Source organism: Pyrus communis, chromosome 15 (assembly GCF_041283825.1).
Source record: "Pyrus communis isolate YQ-2024b chromosome 15, ASM4128382v1, whole genome shotgun sequence".
NCBI classification, from domain to species: Eukaryota; Viridiplantae; Streptophyta; class Magnoliopsida; order Rosales; family Rosaceae; genus Pyrus; species Pyrus communis.
Genome location: NC_142579.1, coordinates 38,686,928 through 38,711,935, shown reverse-complemented (window position 1 = coordinate 38,711,935; position 25,008 = coordinate 38,686,928). Strand labels below are relative to the sequence as shown.

Below are 25,008 nucleotides of genomic sequence, written 5' to 3'. Positions count from 1 at the left end.
TTTAATGAAGACTCAAAATAATTCATTAAGTAAATAATGTAAACTGATACAATTTTAAAACCTTAGGACAATGTGAGAAATGTAAAACCTCGTGGTGGATTTTGAAATCACTCTAAATATGTATTAAGAGCACAGTACGTAATAATGACGATATATATATATATATATATATTTCGAGTAATGATAGATACACTAAAATTTTAAACCAAATGATGTGTCATTAATAATAATTAAACACATTAATCAACATTTAAGTAATAATATAATTATCAATGTCCACATCATTTGGTTTACAAAATTTAGTTTATAAATCTAATCACTCTAACATTACTCATATATTTCATGGTTTGCGAATTCCAAACTCATCAAACTTTCTCCAATCCATGCCCGCAATCTATTTTGAAACAACTTATGATTTTGCAAGGTGTTATTCACACATCTTTTTTTTTTTTTTTATCTTCCACACATTTTTTCTTGATTTTGTTCATTTTTTATTGAATTCATTCGTCTGACATAAAAAATGTATGTGTATAAAAAATTATGTAAATGGTACCACCGTAATTATAACATCGCAGGGCAACGAACAACTCACATCTGCAAGGCAAGTAAATAGTAGTTTAGGGAAAAATATACTTTCGCTTTGAAACTCGTGCAAATGTACACAAAGAACTCTTCCCAATTTCGTAACCACATTGAACGTGAACTAATAGTTAAGTAGAAAATCCTCGTTATCATAACTATTTTGTTTCTTTTGTCCTTGATTTTTCTTCGTTTGTGGTCGTGAGTGCATCTCCAATAATATTAGCTAAATTTTTGTATTTTATGATCTAAATGATTTAAATGTTAATTCAGCTAACCTTGTTTCTAATAATACTAGATATTTCAGGTTAAGTTAAAATATTTGATATTGTTTTTTCTAAATTTAACGTCTTCTCTCCTTTAGGTAAATTTTGTTAGTTAATATTTACAAAGTTTAAACGGCTAGCCATTTAGCTAGCTTGGAACCTAATTTTTCTGCATGTGTTGTTAAAGTAACCAAAAAATCTAATTTAGATATAGACTGTTGAAAATTCTTATCAGAATCTGCCAAATGCGTTCAGTCTGATTCCATTTCAGTGGGACGACCAACAACCAACAGCGAAAACTTATAAAGAATCTATGGTCTCTCCGGTCAAGTTGGTGCATTATTTTATATATACATATATATATATATTTATTTATTTATATACTTTTTGAATTTTGATTTTTAAATTAATTTATAGTTGGAAAACAGAATCTGTAATTTTTGTATTGATTGCAGAACAGAGTTTTCAATTTCTTTCATTAAATTAATGTTTCAAATATTTTACAGTTTCATAGACAAATTCATAGGAAAACTAATTAAAAAAGTTTGAAAACTTAGAGTTTTAACAAAAATAACAAAAAGGTATTGTAAGTGAATAGTACAAAAAGTGATTTTTTAAAGTAAAAAAGTATTTACTGTTAAAAGTGAACAGTATCATGAATGTTTCGCTAAGACTCTCTAAATTTATAGTTTGCATGCTACAGATAATACCCTATTAATCTCCATTCTTAAACATAATTAACAATTAAATGAGAAACTGTTGAAAGGATTAATCATCTCTGATGAAATCTATAGAAATGAAACTGTGTTCAATCCACTGTCTTAATTTAAACATTTCTAATTTCATGCGACTTCAAAATTTCTGGCTGATTTCATGTGACTTTCTTTCTACACGTTTCCATGGAGGCGGAGTAGGTGTGGCGGGCCTGGCGGCGGAGACCTAATCATGAATTCAAAGGGGAGATGGGTCCCAACGGTGCTGGATTATTTCTGTATTTCGTTACAGTATATCCCCACATGAGCATTATCAATTTAATTAGCACAGGATAATGACATGACAAGACTGATGATGAATGGTTAAAATTATGGTCTTGCTTAGGCTGATGGCAATGTATTGAGGATGAAGCTCTCATATACACGTAACGCTCATTCAAACCTACGAATATGTTTTGTCTTAAATGATACATATATACAACATTGATTTCCCTGCGTACATACATTAGGGCATACTATGCATCTATAAAAAGATTCTTTGGTACGATTTTCGCATAGAGCAATTGTCTCACAGTAAAATGAAATTTACATACCTTACTTAAGAGTCAGACGTACTTAAGAATTTCTTCTCTATGCATATACAAACACACCTAGAGTGCTTTGAAATTTTTATTTCTTACTATAGGACTAAACAAATACTGATTGATGGAAAATCCATTAACTCCCAAAGTTGGGGACGAGACTTCACGGAAGCAACACATTTTAGTGGTCTGTACCCACTAACAGTTTGTCCTGTGCACATTTTGGTGGGGACGTGAACAAATTCACTTGTTCTGCCCAAAGACTTTTACAATGTTAATTATATATAATACATAACATTACGCACGTATGCTAATGTGCAAGTGGAGAGGCTTATCTTTGATTTATAATTAAACTCAGCACTTAAGCTAAATATACAATGTCACATGACCATATTTTAAAGTATCATGATATTTTTCCTAGCTTAGCTCTCTTTTAAGGTTTGTCCTTGTTGGTATATTGATAAGTCATGGTTTCCATACATTTATACTATTCATTTCTAGTCATTGTATTATGTTTTTGAGTTAAATTAATTGTGTTTTACGCTATTTTGTGTTAGTTCGCAGTTATTTAATTGTAATTTAAGTTTATTTCAAAATTTCAACAATTCAGCAAGATTAATTTCAAAATTCATACATCCAAATTATCAAAACTTCAAAATCAAATACCTTAAAAAATACCCAAATAAATAAACCAAAAACTAAAAATCTCAACCGTCCTCATAAAAGAAAAAAAAAACTCATAAATCTAGGGAACAACACAAAGAAGAAGAAGAAGAAGAAGAAGAGAGAGAGAGAGAGAGAGAGAGAGAGAGAGGTATGAAGCAGAAGTAGGAGCGAGAAGGACGAAGAACTGAGGAGGAGAGAAAGAAAGAGAGGGGTAGGAAGAAGTAGAGAAGTGTCGAAGAAAGAGGAGAGAGAATGAGAGATCCATCTTTCAAAAAATAGGGGAGTAAAATTGTAAATGCAAAGACAATAAAAAATAATAATGACATTACCTATCACATAAATAAATTGCCTTTTTTATATGAAATAAACCAAAATCTTTGTCTCTCTTTAGACCAACTCTAACGGTGGGCTAAAAGCCAAATTACCCTCCAAAATTTCCCCCCAAAAATTTCCCCCCAAACGCACTCAATTTTGAGCTAAATGCTAAATGCTAAACCAATGCCAAATTCCCCCCGAAATTTAGCCCAGAAATCGGGGTGGACTCTACCCAATATTTATCGGAATTTAAATTTTTTTTTAGATTAAAATGTTCATAAAATTAATTTACTATAGTCTACATATTTATTTATTTTTTTAAATTTAATTTAACAAAAAAATAGCCTAAATTCATTCTTTAATAATCCCGGGCTAAAATTTTAGGGTAGAATGGTTGGAGTAGAAAATCTGTTTTTGAGCTAAAAGCTAAATTTTTCGGGCTAAAAAATTTGACTTTTAGCCCAACCATTGGAGATGGTCTTATGGTCTTGTAATTTGGCTCTATGTGTAGTTTCTCCTTAATTACTTCAAATAATTATTTTCTAAAATTATATTTATCTTGCCACGTCATTACTAACAATTCCTTTAACAAATTTGTAACGGATGTATGACATTGCAATTAATTACAATTTTGTTTATAACAAAGCAAAATTTTAAAAATGATATATAAAATTGCAATTGCATGCAAATTTAATTAATAATGCAAACTGTAATTTAGTTTTTCTTCTTTTCAAATGTGTGGGCGTAGTGTGGCCAGATCATGTGCTGTGTAGGTTGAGAAAACAACATTTTCCTTCATCAAGTGTTATCTGACCCGGTCGTATCTGTAATACCACATCTATGATTTATTTCCTTGGCCTCGCTTTCCAATAGGTGGGGGAAAAGCATGGAAAATTAGAGCCTCATTTTTAACAGTAAGGTTCCTTTAATTTGCACCATGTTAGCTAGAAATTGCTGCGTGCCTATGGAACACGTAAACATCCACCAACCTTGCGGCATATACACTTGCTGCGTCCCACTACCCAAAATGCTTTTGCTTTAAGGTACTTCATCAAGGTAGGGGCATACAACTTTATTTTAAGTATTTTTCTTCACTTGTAATTAATATATATATATATATATATATAGATTTTTTTTTTTTAACTTATAAGTAAGATGTCGTAAATTCAACTTTTATAGATTGTGGAGTTTGAAATCAAATTATTTGTGACGCATTGTGAGGTTTAACTCAACTCCACTCTATAATATCGTTGTACAAAAGAAATAAAATAAAAACTAGTGCTGATCAGATTTCCTCTTAAACTTCAGCCTACTTATCACTAAATTATAGAGCAATCGGAATCTACATGTTATGTATTTTCCACAACGAACGTTTCACGTCAGTGGTTGCTATCTACTACTTATCACGATAAGGTCATTGCGATTTTTTTGAGAATGACACTCATATTTGGATGTGGGTTTGGACCTTGTGGTAGCTAACCAGGCACAAAACACACCACGCAACACAAAGAAAAAATTAAACTCGTCGTACTTGTCACTATTCATGTATAAAGGATGAGGGTTAATGTTACTAACTTTTGGAAAAAAATTTGGTATTGACATCATGTTAACACACATAAATTAAATACGGGTTGTATGCATGCTTGTTTTGAACAGAGCTGATGTTAACATTTACAGAATGAGTATAAGCTTAAAATCTATATCAAACGCTTACATGAGACTGATTCTCGCCTTCTCCACTAATTCATGAAAAAAGTAATGTGTGTGTATAGAACTATTACTGTCAACGTCAAGAAGCTAAGCTGATTACTAGAGCAACTTGTAAACTTGGTAATGGAGGACTGTGCAGAACGCAGGTTCAAGGACCTTTGAGGTTGTCGTGCATTTGAGCCAAGCATGCACAGCTGCATGCTGAGGCGGCAATAAATGCGTTGTAAATTGGTAAACGTCGCGTGGTTCATGGCCACTAGAGCCTTGGAATCCTCGAAGATGATTCCTTTGCTCCGGACAAGGATCCTATACGGATCTTCTTTGTGGGAGATCCGAAAGATCAATTAATTGTGTTCGTTCATTATATATTATGCGATCAGTTTTCGTCAGATATTATTTATATTTAATTTTAAAATTTAAGTTTAAAATAATTTTTAACCGCACGATATATAATAAACGAACACAATTAATTGATTCTTCAAATCCCTAAAAAAGAATCCGGAGACAATTCTCTTTCCTTTCCTCCAATCGCTTTCTGGACCCAATTGCTGAGTTGGCCATGGCTCCCACTGTCTTGTTGATGGCCCCACAGTGCTAGTATGTTATGTTGTTTTTTTTCGCGCTAAAAAAGATACGCATCACATGTTCTGTCTCATTGCCATGCAGAGTATCTCCCAACTTTCCGCTACTCTTTTGAAAAAGACAAAAGGGACCCTCACAAACCCTGGTCGCACATATTTAAAATAATCTATACTATTATTAAAAGAATCATTCTTGTCAACTTTTTACCATTTTTTTTTAAATTTTATCCTCATTTTTGATACACAATATTTACATAAAGAAGATAAAATAGTAATTTTATCTTTTGATAAAATGACAATCATATCCCTATTTTCCTATTTTACTCTCACTTTTGATACACAATATTTACATAAGGAGAACAAAACATTAATTATGTAATATTAAGATAAAATATGCACTTATTAAGAGAAATTGTCCCACCATCATTTTTTCATACTCTTTTTAAAATTTTAAAAACTAATCACATTCTTTAATAAAAAAACAAAAAATAAAATGAAATTGTACACAATGAGTTTTGTCTCCTAATTTTGGCCTCTAATCCTGGCTCTTTCGGCTATTGGCCTTTGATATTTCATTCTTTTTTACTTTTTGTTTGGGGATGGGGCAATTAAAGTTTTCTTTCTTATAAATCAGTGTTACAGAGAAGATTAGTTTAACCAACCCGTAATTAGGAAAATGAAAAGATCATGTGGAATGCAAGATGTATTCTTGATTTGCTAATGGATCCATAGATTTTTGTCACTCATATTTAACCTATGTCGGTACGTACTCAACGAAATTAACGCCACCTTATTTACTTGGAAAAATTCAGAGGTCTTTATAATTAAAAATTAAAAGATTTCAGCTCGAACCGTGATATTAATTTTAAGAATTTATACTATTTTCAAGATTTATAATTGGTACATTAATAGAATCCACACAATAAAATATTTAAAGAATTAATTAACAATATTTTTTTCATATGTCAAATTTGACAACAAAACGCTCATATGTCAATCTACATATGATTGACATATTCGTTGGAGCTTCTTTTTACCCTTAAATTTGATTGCATGATTTTTCGCTTAAGATTTGATACATTCTTTGGAGATGGTCTAAGTATGTCAAAATATGAGTTTTGTTCTTGGCCTTCCAAAAATACAGATTATTCCCTCGCTTTTGTGGTAAGAGATGGCTCATCGTACAACAACGAAGCATGCCTAATTAATTTGACTTATCACAGTCTGAAAAATAGAAAGGAAGAAGAAGAATTGGGACAGGTGCTTTGTATTATATCCTATCAATAATTACGTACAAAACAATAACTTGTACAATTAATATCACTCAAATTTTGAGTGTTGAAAATTAATTGGGTCGGTGGGGTTGGGAGGAGCCAAAACTCAGGGAAACAACAGTGATAACTACAAAAATCCAAATCAAATTTGGCTCCTTAAATCTTTGAGAATAGTTGGAGAGCTGATAAAATTCAGATTCTGAAAGAGATGGAACACCGAATGAGCAAGGATCTTCCAGAAAAACAAAAAAGATATGCACACTCTTGTGTTTGTGCTGTATCACCTCATGAGTCGACAAGAATTCTTGACTCTTCGACTCTTCATTGAGGCATATTCCAACAGCCAGAGAGGTCGGCAAGTGGGAGAACAACTAACATTCCTCACCATCCATTCCATGCACTATACGTTGATGCTTGATGCAGATCAGCCAATTGTTATGAAGTCCGAACAAGTTGGATTGGGTTTGTTTGGAGGGTGTATAATAAGCTTAATTTGACTATTTTATATCGATATGTCAATAAATGAAAAGTTTGGGGCCGCTGTGGAGTTCGGCCATGCACCGTTGTACTAGGTGCCCGGGAGCGACTCTGTTCAAAGTATCGGACCTAGATAATTAACGAGAGGAGAATATCGAACAATGCATGCTTGGACTTAGTAGTGGGATATGGTAGGGCTCGTCACACAACAATCGATATTGGAGCATGCTTCCACTGCAACACGTGTAGTTTTAAGCTGAATGGTTTGGGTACGACGCATGTGGCTCAAGGTGAACGCTCTTGGTGAACAAAATTTTGATATCCAGGTTGGTCGTGTACGCTCAGAGGCAACTCAAGCAACTTGCCATGGGTTAGAGATGAAGAAAGGTGGATCAGAGCACAACTTCATCGTGTACATCTAGAGGCAACTAATCAAGTTCCTAAACCGATGAGAAAGGGGGAGATCAATAGCTAGTGGAGTAGAGCTTAAGGAAATCCTAGGAGCAGCAAGACTAGGTGAAGCAAGGGACCATGCCAATCTTGAAGGAAGTTAGTGCTGTATTGGACGGCTTACCTTGGCTTGAATCTTGCTGATGGGGAGATTGTTTGCGTAACTTCACTCATTGATAATCTATACACTAGAAGTAAGCAATCCACTACTAACTGCATCGAGATTTTTAAGCTTAAAATCTACCAAAAGGTCCATTGGGCTTCACTCAACCCAAAATATTGGACCTACATAGTTCAGACGGACACTATGAATGTGTGCTTGGACTCGGTTTTCGTCAAGTGATGATCAATGGAGTTTTACCCTTAGTTTTCTTCTTTGAGACTAATCTTGCATTTTGATCTTCTCACTTTATCAAACGTGTCATTTTTTTTATACAAAAATAAGTCATCTAATGCTTTAAAATTATATTTTATGCTTTCCATCTTTAATCCCTAGCTAAAATCATTCTTTTTTATTTTTTGTGTGTGTACAAAATGACACATGACAGTTGATAAAGTGCAAAAGATTGAGAGATTTTTCAGTACTCAGAGGATGGTCACATACATCATATGTCATTATACAAGTAGAAGAACATTTGAAAAAAACAAAACTATTATCCACTTATATAATAACATATGGTACACTACGTATTTCTAACATATTGAAAATCTCTCAGATAAAGTCCAAAGTACAAAAATTGCATGGACTTCTTCTTTCATGTGAAGCCCAAGTTTTCTTGTCTAATTCGTCTTCAAGCTTCAATGTGCTTACTTCTATTTGGGCTTTAGATATTGAACGTGCCAACCTTAATGCTAATCACAACACCTTTTCATCGACCAAATTTGTTACCAAAAGCTTTATCCGTGAATGTGTGGGCCTTTCAGTTTGACATAAAAAAGATATAATCAATTCAATTAGCATTCGTCACTTAGTATCATGTTTTACTTCTTATCGTATTGTGAGACTTACACTCATCCATTCATTTAATGTAGATATTATTGCTTGTTACAAAAAAAATCAATTAGCATTCATTAGTTTGATTTATTTGATTTTGACTAATATCATTATTGTAACCGAATAAAACAAAACTATTGTTAATTGGTTTTGTTTGATCAGTTTAAGCCTATTCCAACCCATCACTAAAAAATGTCCAACATTTAAAGAGTTTTAATTTTCTAAACATCCACACATTTCAATTTGGTCAAAAGATTAAGTTTTTTCGGAACATAGAATTCGATCAAGTCAACTAGAGTTTCAATTAATAGACTTTTATGTGGGCAAATAATTTATTAATTACAATCCCGCATATGCATAAAATACAAGCAAATCTCTTAATTGTTAATAGCCATTACCAATCGTAGAGCTAAACAACGTCATGTGTTGGACGCCAAAGAGGTGAATAAATGACAAATACGAAATATCTCATTGGTTTTCAACAGAACTACATCTCTTTTGTGGTTAATCACGTTGCTTACTGTAATTATAAAAATTTAACAGTATTTTCGGGCCATAGAAGCAGTTTTTTTGAGAATCTTACAAACTCATTTTTACGAAGACATTTCTATAAAAAAAAAAAGGCACTTATATAGACAAGTATTTTTCACATAGACAAACCAAATGGACAGTTTTTTCATATTGCGTATTAGTAAATTTATGCTGGTTTCTGGATCCTAGATCGGAATTAACAAGCACGAGACAAAGAAAAAAGAAAAGGATGAAGAAAAGTTACAAAGCAAACAGACACCCGGATAGGCACAAGGCTATGGAGCACATAGCCTATTATATTGTTCCTATTTCTTCAAGTCCAATAAATTAAAAGTTTCATATTACTAATATAGGGTCAGACAACTTAGGCCACCAAATTAAATAGTCACACTCACCTTATGGAAAATCTTTATGGTTATTGCTTGCCATATAAAATTCAGTATTTTTCTTTCTTTTTTCTTTGAACACACCTAGGAGGCTAATTCGAAAGATTACTCTAAATTGAGCAACGTAATGAGTTATGATTAGGTTAAGTCGAATGTTCCATGCCCACCGGAATGAAATTCAGTTGACATAATTTTATGATGGTTCTAGCTCGAATCTTGTTATCACCACAGCACAACACCACTGCCCCATAACACTCAGTGGAGCAAACGAAGTGCATAAATAATTTTCCGAAAACTATAATTTATGAAGAGGAGGATTTGCACTTGGATGTAAGAGAACATACACACTACCATATTCTGATCAACTGACCTAACACCCATATACCACAAATTACTTATTTCAATACTAAAGCTTTGTTGGGGAATTTGGACCCCATAGAAGTTAACAGAAAATTAACTAAACCAAGAGCAATATTGGACCACAACACACTATGATAATCATGCCATAAGGACCACCTCGTACGGTCGATGGCATTGGGCGCATGGCTTGGGCAAAAATTAATGGAGCTGTCTTATTTTTCATGTCTTCCATTAAAACAACAGATTAAGAACCACCCTAACCAAGGGCAGAGCAGAGAGAGCAGGATTGCAGAGCTGTCCTCACTCCCTCCCCCTCCGGTCTCTGCATAAAATAGTACGTTTGGCATTTCTTGAGATGGTGACATGTTAGGGAACCCAGCCCAGCAAAGCCCATTGGATACCGATCCTGCGGTTTTTATCCTATCCAAATGGCTCTCTGCTGCTTCTGCTACAACTGCAAGACTGCAACAAAACCTGGGATAAAGATCGATGATGCAAATTTAAACCGTTTAGTTGGATATATCTGGGAGGGATAAAACATAGAAGAAGGATATCATTAAGCCTCTCACGAGTCGAATGTGCATTCTTCTTCTAAATTCATCTTACAAAATATTCATGGATTTCAATGTCCTGTGTCTCGTCTATCGTATCTGTAACAATTTATGGAACAATGGTTCAACTGCATGCACTTTTGAATCTAGCATATGGTGATTCTTTTTTTTTGAAAAACAAAACAAAGGATTAGGGTTCTAGTGGCCGTATGATGACTGAAACAGTTCGTTTTCAAGAATATTAATCCTGCAAAAATAAAAAAAATAACGAAATTTTAAGTTGAGGAGTGCTTGATAGTTGACCATGCGCACATGGTTTACACTTTCATCAATGGCTTACGAGTTATGCCCGTACGAATGTTACTAACAAAATACGTGACTCATAATATATTGTTGATGCGCGAAACTTAGACTATCGAATAGTGGGTGAAATTAACCTCAAGAAACGTGCTTCGTTTAGCTGGTAGGGAATCACAGATGCGGGATAGTAAGTGTCGAAGGGCATATTAAAGTGACTCATTTACTAATGGTTCACTTTTGCAAAGACATAGTTGATGGACCTAATTAAACCTATACTTTGCGCCGCGTTTGTGTTTAGTGTTTAGTGTTTGAATAATGCGTTCACTGTTTCCATAATTCTAACCATAATTGAGGGTTTCCAATCTCCATAGTTATAATTCAGTATCCACTGAGAAAATAAGAAATCCTCACATTGAATGCGTACAATTAATATATCTGCGATTAAGTTTTCAAATTTGACTCGAATAATTAAATGATCATTGCGACTTGGGAGTGATTGTAATTGCTAGCCTTCTGGTTGATCTCAATAACTGTTCTCATATGTATAGCATGTGACCCTTGTTTGTGGGAAAAAAGAAAAGAAATCTAGCCCAAAATGATTTACATCCTAATTAACCTGCATGCATGGCAAAATTAATTAGCTCGAAAAATGATAGAACAATGAAAAACGTCTTAATAAATATTTATCCTCTCCAACTGTTGATCTTTAAATTTTACAACTGTATTTGATATGATTGTTGGATGATGTTTCATGATATAATCGTACGTGATTTTTCATTTCATGTGTGTGTTAGAATATAATACTTCGGTTGTTTACGTAGTTTTCAAGTTCTCGGAGTTAGCCTTATAAAACCCTAGCTATGGAAGACGAGAGTGATAGACTCCAACGATATATTGATAATCATAATAAACTTAGGGAATTGTTATTAGCATTCTAAAAATCTCATTCTACACTCTACACTCCAAATTTTCTATATTTGGAAAGAAAAATACACTTGTGAGAAGTGTAGAATTAGATTTTTGAAGTGCCACTAACACTTCCCTAAACTTAATCTGAAGAAAAAAAATATATAGTGTTATATATTAGCATATTTATTGAATACATATGTAACGATGTACTATGCATAAATTGAACTGAATTTCAATATAACTATATAAGTATAATGATGAGTGTAAATATTTAGTAATCACAATCACGTATGTAACGAAGTAAACACATATACAAAAGGAGGAGTCTGTAGAATGTTAATGTGGATATTGGATATCTCATGAAGTGAAAAGAAAAGAAAAGAAAAGGGTGAGGTTTGAAGAGTTCAAAGATGGCATGCAGCAGCATCGGCCATAAAAGAAGAGAAGATGTTATACCTCTGGAACCAATTGCTCTCATTTTCTCTCTGGACTTTTATCAACAATCTGTATCTTATCACTGTCTTTCTTGCTTTATCTTTTTAGGTTGAAATACGGTACAGTCTATGCCCTAAAAGCAAACCAAAGAGTAAGGAACAACAAAGACATGTCATACAAATTTTAAAGATATTGTTCCCCGATTGCAGCATTCTCCCCCTACCCAGCTTTCACCTTTTCTTGCTTTTTCTATCCATCTTCTTTTCGTTATGTAAAATTAATTTCTTTTTAATCTTCTTCTAATTAAGTGTTAATCCATCCCTTTATGTTGCGGCTTAATTCTCCACTTTCTTTTTTGGTTCCTCTTTCCCATAATTCTACCTTTCATCCACTTACACATCTCTCAAGGTCTAACTAACATGCTCTTCTGCAACATTCATTTAAAACTAGATGCAAAATTAAATATATATCCCTCGCAAATTTATATCTTTTGCATAGGGAAAAATAAAAATCAAAACTTTGAACATATTTTAATCCTAACACTACTACGTTACTTCATTTTTGTTAGCATTTCGACCGAGCCTAGCAGATTATGCACTTGTAACTAAGTAATGTGTTAAAGTGATAAGTTGTACGATAAAATATTGTTGAGGTCAAATCAAACACGCCTTAAAACCCTCAAGTTAGTAAGACAGCTGATGATCGAGATTGTCATGTTTTTTTTTTCATGTGATGGTATAATTATCGCATCCAAGTTCTAAAATGTAGCAATATAGACTTGATATACTATACGAGATCGCCAATAATATATGGGCGAAATCTTGAGCGTTCATATTTTATAATACTGTGACAATCGCGGTGCATGAGCAAATCAGCAGATTAAATTATTCAATCATGCCTAAGTAAAGCTTAAGCACTAGGCATGCAATTTTTTTCTAAAGAGGAAGTAAGTAGAAAGCACATGAGGTGCTTCTTGCGGGTGTCTTTTGTGAATTATAAACGATTAATTAGTGAGATCGATTGGTTAATTCAATTCGTGACTACAAGTGGCAGAAATCTAATGTATAAAATTCATTAATTCCCCCCAAGTTTCGAGCCAAACACAAGATTGGGATAGAATTTATGAAAAGATTAAGTGGATATTTAAATGCAACGGTCTTATATAAAATCTGAAATTAACTAAATGATCTGGGGACAATACATGTATGTGTGTGTATATATACATGGAGAGATGTTTCAGTGCTCTGAAAACATAGCCTGGTATACTAGTGTCATAATACAAGTAGTTAGATACTTAAATAAAAAATTACAACCACTTATATATCATACTTGGTATACCGTGCCGTGTTCCGACACACTAAAAATTTCTCATATATATGGTCATATTGTAGATGTACAAAGGTCTTACTCTACATTGGAGCTCTAGTTGACTAAGCCTTGTTTGGTGGGGGATGCCACGTACTACATGACCCGTTTGCTCTTTGGAAATATTGAAGGGTCCTTAGGGTTTAGGGTAATTGTATGACATTGCCTTGATTATCAGAAAGCGATTTTAACAGCATTTGACATGAATAACTAAAACTATTTCTAAACAATAAAAACACACCGTCGTTTTTTCAAAAACATACATTAACTGCTTTGAACTACATTTTGAGAAAGCATTTGGTTTGCTAGTAAACACTTTGTTCTGCTTCTATGAACATCACTTATGATACAGACGCTTAAAAGCACAAACGTTTCACACATAGTTATTTACAAACAGACCCTTAATCACTATTGCAATTTAAAGTGAATTTTAATAATTGAAGCTAAAACAGAGCATAAATACAAAATAATGAACAAAACTAGTTAATAGCTACCCTAATTTAGTAAGAGCTTATAGGCTTGCATTGAAACACGAGGTGTCAAATTTGGGTGGTTTACAACTATTGGTCCTTGTTCCAGTCCCCTAAGTCATGCAAGATTTAGCTCATCCATCGAGGTCAAACGTTATTTAGAACACCGAAAATACTTGTGGCCGACAACATCTTCTAACCACATGCATTCAACCCCCCCCCTCCTTTCCTAATCCTCCTTGCTCAATTCTCATCTCTCCCCGTTTAAATATATATATATAAGATTAGAATTCGGAAAATACATCTTTTTTATTCTTGACTCTTATTTCGTAATTTTTTTTCAAAAATTTAAATCGTTTACGTTTTAATTCATCATTCTACATTCATACATTATCTTTGAAAAAATTAAATAAATTCAAAATCATTAAAATATTTATTTTTGTAGGAAGAAAATGAACAAATACGATTTTATAATAAAGTAGTAAATTTAATTCAACAATTATATGACTTTAGATTTGAACGATTATTAGCAAAGATGATATTTAGAAGAAGACATAAAATATAAACGATTGGATCCTTGAAGTAAATTACAAAGTGAGCCCCACAAACATCTCAAATGTGTGTCAAAGGATCCTAACATATATATGTATATGCATAATTTTTCAGGGATTTTTAACAACAGAATATTTAAATAAATTAAGATAATGAACAATGTGGAAGGTGGCTACACCTACATAGATATTATTGCTTTCTTTTTTGTTTTTTTCTTGAAAAAGGCCATGCAAGAGGGGTAAGAGGAGATATATATAATTATACTGCCCTGCTGCTGCTGCAAGTGCTCTCTTCATTGCTATGTTCTTAAAAAGTTTCCTCCGGATAAAATGCCAACCATCTCCGTTTCCTAATCTCCGATACATCCACCATCACACATGGATCGGATCATCCGGATTGGATTGGACTGGAATGGATTTGATTGGGAAAATTAGGATGAAAATTCAAAGATGGTAGGCAATTTAACAAATCCACATAAGTATTATTAGACATGGAAAAGACTTTTTTTGGTAGATGGAACCAATTGAGGAACTAGCGAGGGATGATGCTGAGGATATCTGCATTAGGATTCTGGTTGAGCTTCCTCTTCTTCGACAGAGGCTCCGGCGAGGATGAGACTGATGATCCAACGGCCCACGAATCATTCGAGCTATCAGAGCTAAATGACACATCCATCACTCCATTAGGACTGCTTGGAACAGAACCAAACTTACGCTTGTTGGATTGTTTGCCATTGCCTTTGCCTCCGGAAGATGTTAATTCCGATATGAGCTTACAGCAAGCATCCACTTTGTCCTGTTTCAAGTTCAGTCAAAATCTAAGGACTTGTACAAAAGTTTCAAAATATCCCTTTCGAACGGGAAGGATTAGTACTTTTCGGATATTTAAGGGTAACAATTAGCAAACCTTATTGATGCCCAGAATTCCCAAGAGCTGGTTTCGGTATTCGATTAGTAGACACGGTTCTATGTTATTGACAACGTGCAGCATTGTGGCAGTGGCAACTACAGATGGAAGGAAAGACATGAACCTAGAATCTGCATTTACAAAAACATTCCAAATTCCAACAACACTGTAAGACACGGCGTAAAGATCGCAGCTTTAATTTGTTTTCGATCATGTTATTGCGAAAATCAAATCGAATCAATGACAGAAGAACAAGATTTGGATACCTGAAATTAGATTCAGAAGGATGAGCTCACATCTCTTGAGGAATTCCCAACAGAGATGGTTTTTCAGACCGAGTCTTCGGGTGATGTAATCGATGAACGAAATCGGAGTGACAGGATTCATCTTCCATTGGAGAGTTGAGAGCACCAAAATCTCCATTCGTTTGATTGTTCTAGCTTCAAACACATACTTACTATCCTCCACCTTAAAAAACACAAAGAAAAAAACCCAACAAATTTCAACAACCAAACACATAGGACAAGATTCAAGAAACCAAACACATTGTACCAAACAACATACTTGGAAATCCTGCAAAAGGGGGACTTGGGTCTCCTCAACTTTGGCCGCAAGAGAGATACATGCCACTGCAGCGAGCTGAGTCATCCACGGCTTCTCAACCTGAAGCTGGAGGCTGGATAGGAACCTGTCGAAGTAATCCGCCGCGAGCACCGCCGTTAGGGCGGAGAAAGAGTAGTGGGAAGTGACTCTCAGCATCCAATCCACCGCCTCTCTGCGAGCTCCGGCCAGAGGGGGGCTGATTTGGAGGGGTTTCTGGAGCTCGTTTTGCTCAGATTCTTTGGAAGACAGAGAGATTAGCTCCTCATTGTCCCAAAACAGGTCTTGCTCGACAAAGATTGGAGCTTTTATTGGTTTAAACGACGAAACATTGCTGTAAAAACTGTCTTCTACTAATTCCTCTTCTGGGAAATAATCCACTGCGCTCACTTGCTCATCCACCAAATGCTCTTCGGAGCAGTACAGAGTGTCTAAAAGGAAACCTGGGTTTTGTTCTTCACTTGATTCTACTGCTTGATGATGATGTTTTCGATCCATCTTATTCTGAGAAGAAGAGGTTTTGTTCTGGGTTCATTCCTTCATTGAAAAGCCAGAGGCTGAGAGAGTGAAGAAGAAGAAGAAGAAGAAGAAGAAAGATAGCATCTCTTCTATCTTAATCTCTATCTCCTCTCTCTCTCTCTCTCTTCTCTCTCTCTCTCAGAAGTAAGAACTGTCTCTGATTGATAAGCAGTGGGGGAAGAGGAGGGGAGGGACTGACCACAGGCCCCAAATATGCGTTTTATAATTTGTGGGTTTTAGTTTTTCCCCAATGTCACTGTGAAAGAAAACTCTTTATTTTTCTTTTTATTTTGAGTTAAACTTTTTATTCTTCTTTATATAAATGATATTTCTTTTTCTGATTTAATATTATTCTACTCGTAAAGGCAAAGAATTTGATCCGAGTCACATAATAAACGATCAATTACAATTCATACTAATTAGGTATCAACTTTGTCCTGACCAAAAAAAAAAAACCAATATCAAATTCATTATTTTATGAGTTATATATTAGACATTTCACTTATAAAAAATACAACTAAATTGTAATGCTAATGAATTCCCAAATATTTCAATATATCTCAAAAATATTTATATGGTGTCTTTCTCTACGGGTTATAATATGAATGCCTAACAAGGTTTGATTTGATATCTCCTCCTTCTCAGATATATTACCAAAAAATAAATATGCATGTTATAACTTGTGTAAAAATAAAACATAAATGTTCTGAATATATAATTAATATTCTCAGCTTATACAAATAAGACTGAAAAATATAAATAATTAGTTATGTTTTTATTTTTTCAAAAAATAGTTATGTTAATTACTTAACCGTTATCTTCCCGTTTTCAATTTGTGAAAAGAAAAGATTGGCGAGATCGCGTGCTTAAATCCAGCGGACGCTGGTGAATATGGGCCATGCAGAGCATCAAGTTGACACGCGACATCTGTATCTTGTATTAGTTCTACATGAAGTCATCGAGTACTGTGAACCGTCAGATCTGAGGACCATATATGATGAACGTGCATATTGATAGCCAAGGTGAATAAAGAATGTCTTGAGCTGGTAGAGTGTATGAGTGGCCAGGCTTTAAACGATATCTTGTACATTTTTGTTAAGTTGTGGTTTAATTAAAAGTAATGTTATCATTTTGACCACTTCACTGATTACCATACTAATTAATAAAGATGAAATTCACTTGTATTAGAGAGACGATCAGTAGTGTAGTTCAAATAACAACACCCTTAAAACAAGACATAACATGTTGAAAAAACTTGAATTAAAGATGTGATCGACAATGTGGTTCAAATAACAACACTCATGTTTCAATATTGACTCTACTGTTGAGAAAACTCACTTGCAACGTTGAAGAAAGAAGAGTGTAGAATCATCGTTTAGACCTTAAACTTTAGGTTTCTAGTCTTGCATTTGTTAATTGCATCTGTTTTAGATTTCAAGTATCAAATTTTAGATGCATCCCAAATCAAAATTTCTAAAACACCATTATATACGAGAGTTATTTTTAGCATTCCGAAATAACATTCAACACTCTTCTTTCTTTAACATCTTCAAAAAGTGTAATACGATTCTTTTGGAGTCCTGATAATAACTTCCTTGAGCATCCTTGATAACTAACAATGCCAATAGTAGACGGCTTAATAATAATTAAAGAAAATTGAGTAAAAATGAGATTTGAATTTCCTACCTAAAGAAATTTCATTTGTACAGTTTATGTTTATTTGTCATGTACTTGGTAGAAATGATAAACGGTGGCTTATTTTTTAGTCTTTCGGGATCGGAGTAGGTGGGTTTGGCGCGAGCGCGAACACCTTCGCGCGAAAAAAGAAAGAAGGAATCCTCTGAAATCTTGATGCAGCGAAGATATCTGATACTAACAAACACGAAGGGCAAATGAAATAAATTTCAAACTTTTGGCTTCCCAACCCAAATAACTATTTAAATATTTATAACGATAAGAAATCGAGCTGTCAGTTTGTGTTGCATTTCGAAAGGAGACAAGATTGCATCAAGATTTTAAGGTTTTTTTTTATCACAAACATCTTTTAAATTCACTTACTCAATCAAGATGATCTTTAAAATTAAAAATCAATTATAGTTCGTGAATATAAATGCTTGAAATCAATATTATAATTTCGTTAAAATTTTTATTAATTGCTGATGTGATATATATGTGGTACCCTCAAGTCTAATTAAATCAATGCTCTCATGAAGCTTTTTTTTCCTTAATTGTTTATATTTTCAATTTTATCGACCATCTTAACTGAATGAGACAATTTCATAAACTATTTGTGATAAAAACCAAAGATTTTGTTATTGCTGTGATTTTTCAAATCTCTTTTAATATATATTTTTAAATTAAATTAGGTGGTGGAGAGGACAATTTTGTGCATGATTCTATGACCGTTGTGTGCATGAATTGCCGTCAGACTAGTGTTTTTCGATGAGCCCTCCTCTCTATTATATTTACCTAATGTCTTATTGCTTGTTTTATGTTCCAATCGTACTCCTTTTTTTTTTTTTTTTTTTTTTTTTTTCATTTCTTTCACCTTGTGTCTTATTGCAAGCTAAGGTGTGAAGAGTTTTGTTCTCCTGGATCCCATGAACGATGAGAAAGCAAAGCTACAAAAGTTAAATCAACATTTATTCTCCTCCGTTGTTTGATTAAGATTGAACAATATGATAGTTGATCATAATTTATAAGAGAACAAGACTAAATATATGAATCTGATTATTTTTTAAATTAAGTAAAAGAAAAAAGATCAAAAAAAAAGGAGGGGGGGGGGGGGGGGGGGTTGGCGCTCTCGGATTCCTTTTATTTCAGCTCATCTGTATAAATTTTATATGCATATAAATTATTTGGATATTAACTTATTAGGCATTGAAGAGACATGGGGGAGTGACTCATTGGCATGTGAAAGAAAGGCAAAACAATACAAGAGCCTTGCATTTTTCTGTCAATGTGTCGTAAATATTAAAACAAATAGGAGATGCTGGTCTCTATGTAGAAGATAATGAAACTTGATGCATGTTGGGTGCCAAGGCGGTTTTTCTTTGGTGTTACGTTAGGTGGGAATAGGTGGAGTGTTTGTGCTTGGAGTAGTAGTGTTTGTGTTCGGAGTGGTACTGTATTAGGTTCAAAAGTTTGTGACAGGAACGATATTGTGTGTGCTTAGAGTGGTAGTGTTGTATTTGAAGTGATAATGTACTAATTTAATTAGGGATCAAAGTTTTACTAATTTGAGAGAGCAATGTAGACCTAACATATGTCGTGCTTCATCGTGTTCGTGTCATGACTCATGTGAAATTGAGCTCAAACCAAATTGACATGTTAACTTATCATGCCTAAATATATGAACCTAAACTCATTCACAAGTTTTACGTGTCATGTCATGTTTCACCTGTTTACTTTCTCTCTTTGTTTTGTCAATCAAATACCAAAATACAAAACCTCATTGATTAACACCAAGTATAGCAAATGTCCAACCATTTTCCAAGAAAACATACCTAAAATGAAGCAAGTTAAAATAATTTTTCAAAAAAAAAAAAAAAAAAACCGTATTGGTTAAAGTTTCGCGAATGAACATCAACCTAACCGGTTAATTAACGTGTTATTATTGTGTTAACTTGTAATGGATCCAATTTAATAAGGCTTGACTCAATCACATATTTTTCCATGTGTAGAACAATGTACTAGTCAAACTAAGTGAAAGTGCGCACAAATTGAAGAAAAACTAGGTGCGAATATGGTGATATATACTTGTCTACATGTCAATAGTGAGTTACACTGTATATTCTAAATTTGGTAACATGTACTTGTCCACAGGTCAATAATTAGCTTTTTATCATTGACTATGTATGGTTTAATTCGTATAAAAAATTCCATATATAATAAAATATTTTGCGTTGATTGGTTTTGGTTAAAGGAAAAGTAAAACTTTATGCAGATAATTTTGAGCTTTAGCCCAGAGCACACAAGTAAAGGGACTTGGAGTGTCTGCGCTTCTCTTGTCCTTCTATATTATGTGGTCACGGTTAAGTTATGTTAATATTTTATATTAATTTTTTTATAGAATAAATAATAAGACAAAAGTAATTGAAATATAAAATGTTGACGTGGCATAACTGTGACCACATGAGGGCATGTAATGGGAAGGGCAGACAATCCAAGTCCCAAGTAAAGACATCCGTGAGCGAACTCTTTTTGTTTTATTTTCTTTCTCGTTTTCCACTCTTATTTTTTTATGATCGTATATATTCTTTGTAGGGTAATCTTCCCAGGTTTTCAATCTTATTTGCGACGTTCTAGTGTAAGCGTCGCTATAACACAATTCATATTGGAGGAATGATGGAACGAACCGAAAATAAAATCTCAGGTGTCATGAATTAAATCACATAGACTACGTTCCTTCAAATTGAATATTCTAAACAAAAAGCAAAAAAAAGGTCTGCATGCATGACGAACCCATTACTTAAACTTAATTTACACATAAGTGTATCGTGAAACTCAACGCATAATTGAATTCAATTAAGGTTAAGATTATAAAACTTAGATTATCATTTTTCAATGTTTCTTTTTAAGATTAAACCTTCTTATTTTCAGTGGTTTAAAAGCTGTAGTTTAATACATGAATATTTCTTGCAAGCAGTTGTTTTTCTGGAGGGCAAACTACTATCTCATTATATTATCGATTATTATTATATGCACCTATATATATACACACACACACACACAGTTTTCTTGGAATTACACACTTCCCAGTAGAATTTACTATCCCACCAGGACCAGCAGGAGGACAACTCAATTCCTCTTTTGTACGAAAAGTTGGTCTCTCTCTGCACTCCACTCAACCATTATGTTCACAACAGCAAACAATTACAGAAGAGAGAAAACGTAGAGAGAGAGAGACTGAGAGAGTATGTGCTTATCAGTCTATGCCTTCAAGTTTATCAGAGTTTTTCCCGCTATGCCATGCAAACAAAAGGAGAAGAATGGAAGACAAGGGGACACGTGGAGGGCTTCTAGATCTTTTTCTTTGATTTGGGTCTTGAGATGGGAGGAATATTGTTTGCCCTCCTGTTTGGATGCTTTTCCTATTCTTTCTTATTTATGTAATCACGATTAAGCCACGTCAATATTTTATATTGATTTTTTTTATAGAGATAATAAAACAAAAAGTAATAAAAATATAAAATGTTGACGTGATTTAACCGTGATCTCATGAAATAGAAGTGAATAGGAAGAGAACCCAAACCAATCTGCCTCCCTTGAGATGTAGCTCTCTTTATTTTACCTTTCATCTTAGTCTTATTGCTCCTATTTGTAGGTACATTCTTCGAGAAATGAAGCTAGAGAGGGAAAGAGGGTACTGGGTGGCAAAAAGTGTTGGTGCTATTGCTGATTGCAGTGTGGGACTCCGCATCAAATGATTTTGATGGATTTGTTGGTAGATTTTGTGGTGGTTGTGGTGGTTTAGAGCAACGAGCAACGAGCAACTTTTGCACTATAGTTACATTGTTACTGTGGTGCTATGTGTTAATTATTCAAGAATATGTAAAAAAAAAAAAAAAAAATTAACACATGACATTATACATGAATTGACATAAAATGTTACTGTAAATTTGTAATGTACTTATCCCATAAAAGTTATTATCATGTTGTTGAGTTTTTTACCTAATACACCAAGGGTGAAATTGTACATCATCCACGTAGTGTGTTTCATAAGTAATGTTAAATTTATGTTGCGAAAAACTCTTAGTAATACCATCGTTGTTAAACTTGTTACCAATCTCGATTTTAAAGCAAACTTTATAGCAAACACAACACTTATATTAATCTAACTCATTATCCCATTCTCCCTTGCCACTTTGGACTAACTCAAGAGATATCCAATATTGCTCATGTGCATATCGTGTACCCATCATTTTCAAGGGCAGAAATGTCCAAATAAATCGGGTTTGAAAGATCAACTCACCTATGCAAGTGATGATCGCAGAAGAATTTCAATGCAAAAGTCGACGTGCACTAAGATTGGTAATGGACTTAACCACGAGATTAGTGTTCATAAAAGTACATGGACATGGTCGATTCGTGCAAATTAGGGTAATACCAAAAATGCCTTCCCCCCAAAATCAACCAGAACTGAACAAAGGTTGGCACTGTTTTACTATTAGAAAGCCTTCAAAGCAATCTCCTTTTTTATACCTTTTACTTTTTATACGATCATAGGCAATTTCTTTTTCCCCTCAGATTTGTAAAACAATAGCATATCTCCTCTTTCATCCTTGTAGTCAAAGTCAGATATGCCCACTCTCTGAAAACTCAGAAAGTGGTTCGTTTTCCTTGCATACATTTCAATCACAGCAACGGAAAGCAAAGCCCTTTATTGGAACTCATCAAACCATCCTCATAGCTGATTAGACCCTTGCATCGATCACAACCCTTGAATGCCATGCTTCATCATCCACAACTACTTGCCTATATCAAGACGCTACTGTAACGGTATCTCAAATAAATAACTCACCGCCACACTTTAAAGTTCAAACACATAAGAACGAATGTTCTACATGCACCAATACTTTAAGACGGTTAGATTTGCACGACTAGATTTGAAGGGTCTTAGTCTAGCCATTCAAACACCGACAATGTTTTATTAACTTGATATGTTCATCACCACAGTGGCGTCCCGTCCCGAAGATAGGTGAGGCAAGTCTCTCTGATTGAAGATCGGGAAAGATCTTTTAAGCCCCATGTCTAGCAAGCAAGAGAAAACTCATCATGGTATATGGGCTGTGAGGGGGTCAGGGCCCGCATGGATCTTCCCGTCCAGCTGTGGGGCACTCTCCAACTGGTGGGGGCCCACGAAGAACAGTTGAAAAAGAACCTAATGATCATGTTCGTCCCATAATCATGGCACCACCCTCAGAAGTTGGTCATATTGATTGTAACTACTAGTCTCTAGAGGGGCTGTGAACCTTGTTAACCATGCATGCATGATAATGGAGGACAGTTGACCTATATGATTAACCTTTTCTCTTATTAACCTTTTTCTTAATCCCCAAAACCACCATAGTTAATACTTGCCCATTATATATACTTAATAACACTAGCTTTCCCATTATTTGATTACCTAGTGGTTTCTATAGTTAGTCCTCCTAGCCACCCTTCAACCCACTAGCCTATGCTTCAAGTCGATCATGCGAGCGTGAGCTGATAGTGACTGTTCATGCATTTTGAATTCCACAAGCATCAACGACTAAGCAACTAATTCTAGCACTGATTTATTGTCTGAAAACAAGGGCCACCGTCAATCGATAGAAGTGGTATATGAGTTTGTCCACCGTCAATTATTTGTCATTCCATGAAAAAAATTTGTTAAATAAAGACCAAAGTGACAAAAATACTCTTAATTTAATAAACAATATACCAAAATGATTTGACAAAAATTGAGGGTTTTTTTGTAATTTTATTATTATTTAAAAAAAAAATTTCACGAAAAACCAAAATAATTGACGGTGGATAAACTTAGACATCAGTTCTATCGACTTTAAATCATAAAGATGAAAATGAGAAGTCATATAAATCTTAGAGATAATTTTGAATAAAAAGCCAAGAAGGCAATTAGGAAGTGTAGTTTAGAAACCTAAAGATTTATTGGCGGGCATTGACTCCTTGGTTTTTGAATAGTAGAGGAAATAAAGGGCGGGTAAAATTTGAGTGCGTTATATATATCACATCAAAAGAGGGGGAAACTGGAAACAGCTGGTTTTACCATCTTTGTGTTGTTCAAAAATTAATGCAAAAAGCTTATGGCCTTATGGTTGGGGAAACATTAAAGTTGAGAATATTCTTAACACTTTTACACCACAAACCATTAAACATTACCAGCAGAAATATGATGTCTCTCTTCAACATTAACCACATTCCTCCTGGCATTTCAAAGTTTTGACTCGTACAAACCCAAGTATAAGTCTAGACGCAAAAATTCTTGGGTGCTCTTTGGTGTTTTAACCGTTAAATTTAGATTTTTATTGTTTTTAAACTAATATCTGAACGGTTAAAATACTCGGAATACCTGGTACTCTAGCGTACTCAACAAAGTTCCATAGATAACGTGCCCATCTGTTAGAGCTTGACTCCTTTGATCTTAACCACTCAAATTCTACTAGTCAGTAAAAGGTACGGGACCACGTAGGTAAATAGCTTCAAATTATCAGACTTCTAAGCTGTCAGAAAATTAAAAAAATTTCAGTTCTTCATTCATGATACTACCTCAACTGATCTAGACCAAGTCCTATTGGATGGTCCGACCATCCAATGCCGGCCCATTAATCACGAGAAAACTAGGCCAGGGATGCCCGACTATATCACCCGCAGGAAACCTCTCATGGACCCTCTGTATTTTGTCTCACCTGACTCACCATATGAGAAGGCTGCCCAAGTCAGCCCAACTTACCGAAGTTTTTCTCTCGTTAATCGCAAGCCATGGATAGACACAAACTCCTATCTCCAACATTTG

At 34.2% G+C, this 25,008-nt stretch overlaps 1 protein-coding gene across 1 annotated transcript; it reads right to left on the bottom strand.

Annotated features, from left to right (window-relative positions):
* Nucleotides 1-14,620: 14,620 nt before the first annotated feature.
* LOC137748994 (cyclin-D3-3) lies at nt 14,621-16,748 on the bottom strand. Its single transcript, XM_068489178.2, has 4 exons — nt 15,936-16,748; nt 15,638-15,839; nt 15,372-15,502; nt 14,621-15,260 (listed from the first exon to the last, which is right to left on the bottom strand). The coding sequence occupies exons 1-4, from the start codon at nt 16,467-16,469 to the stop codon at nt 14,997-14,999; spliced, it is 1,131 nt and encodes a 376-aa protein (XP_068345279.1). The 5' UTR covers nt 16,470-16,748; the 3' UTR covers nt 14,621-14,996.
* Between the last annotated feature and the right edge of the window lie 8,260 nt (nt 16,749-25,008).

Coding starts and splice junctions, on each gene's coding strand:
- LOC137748994 (XM_068489178.2), bottom strand. CDS start 16,469: ATGGATCGAAAACATCATCATCAAGCAGTAGAATCAAGTGAAGAACAA. Junction 15,840..15,935: donor CCCTTTTGCAGGATTTCCAA/GTATGTTGTTTG, acceptor GTGTTTTTTAAG/GTGGAGGATAGTAAGTATGT. Junction 15,261..15,371: donor GAATTCTGGGCATCAATAAG/GTTTGCTAATTG, acceptor AACTTGAAACAG/GACAAAGTGGATGCTTGCTG.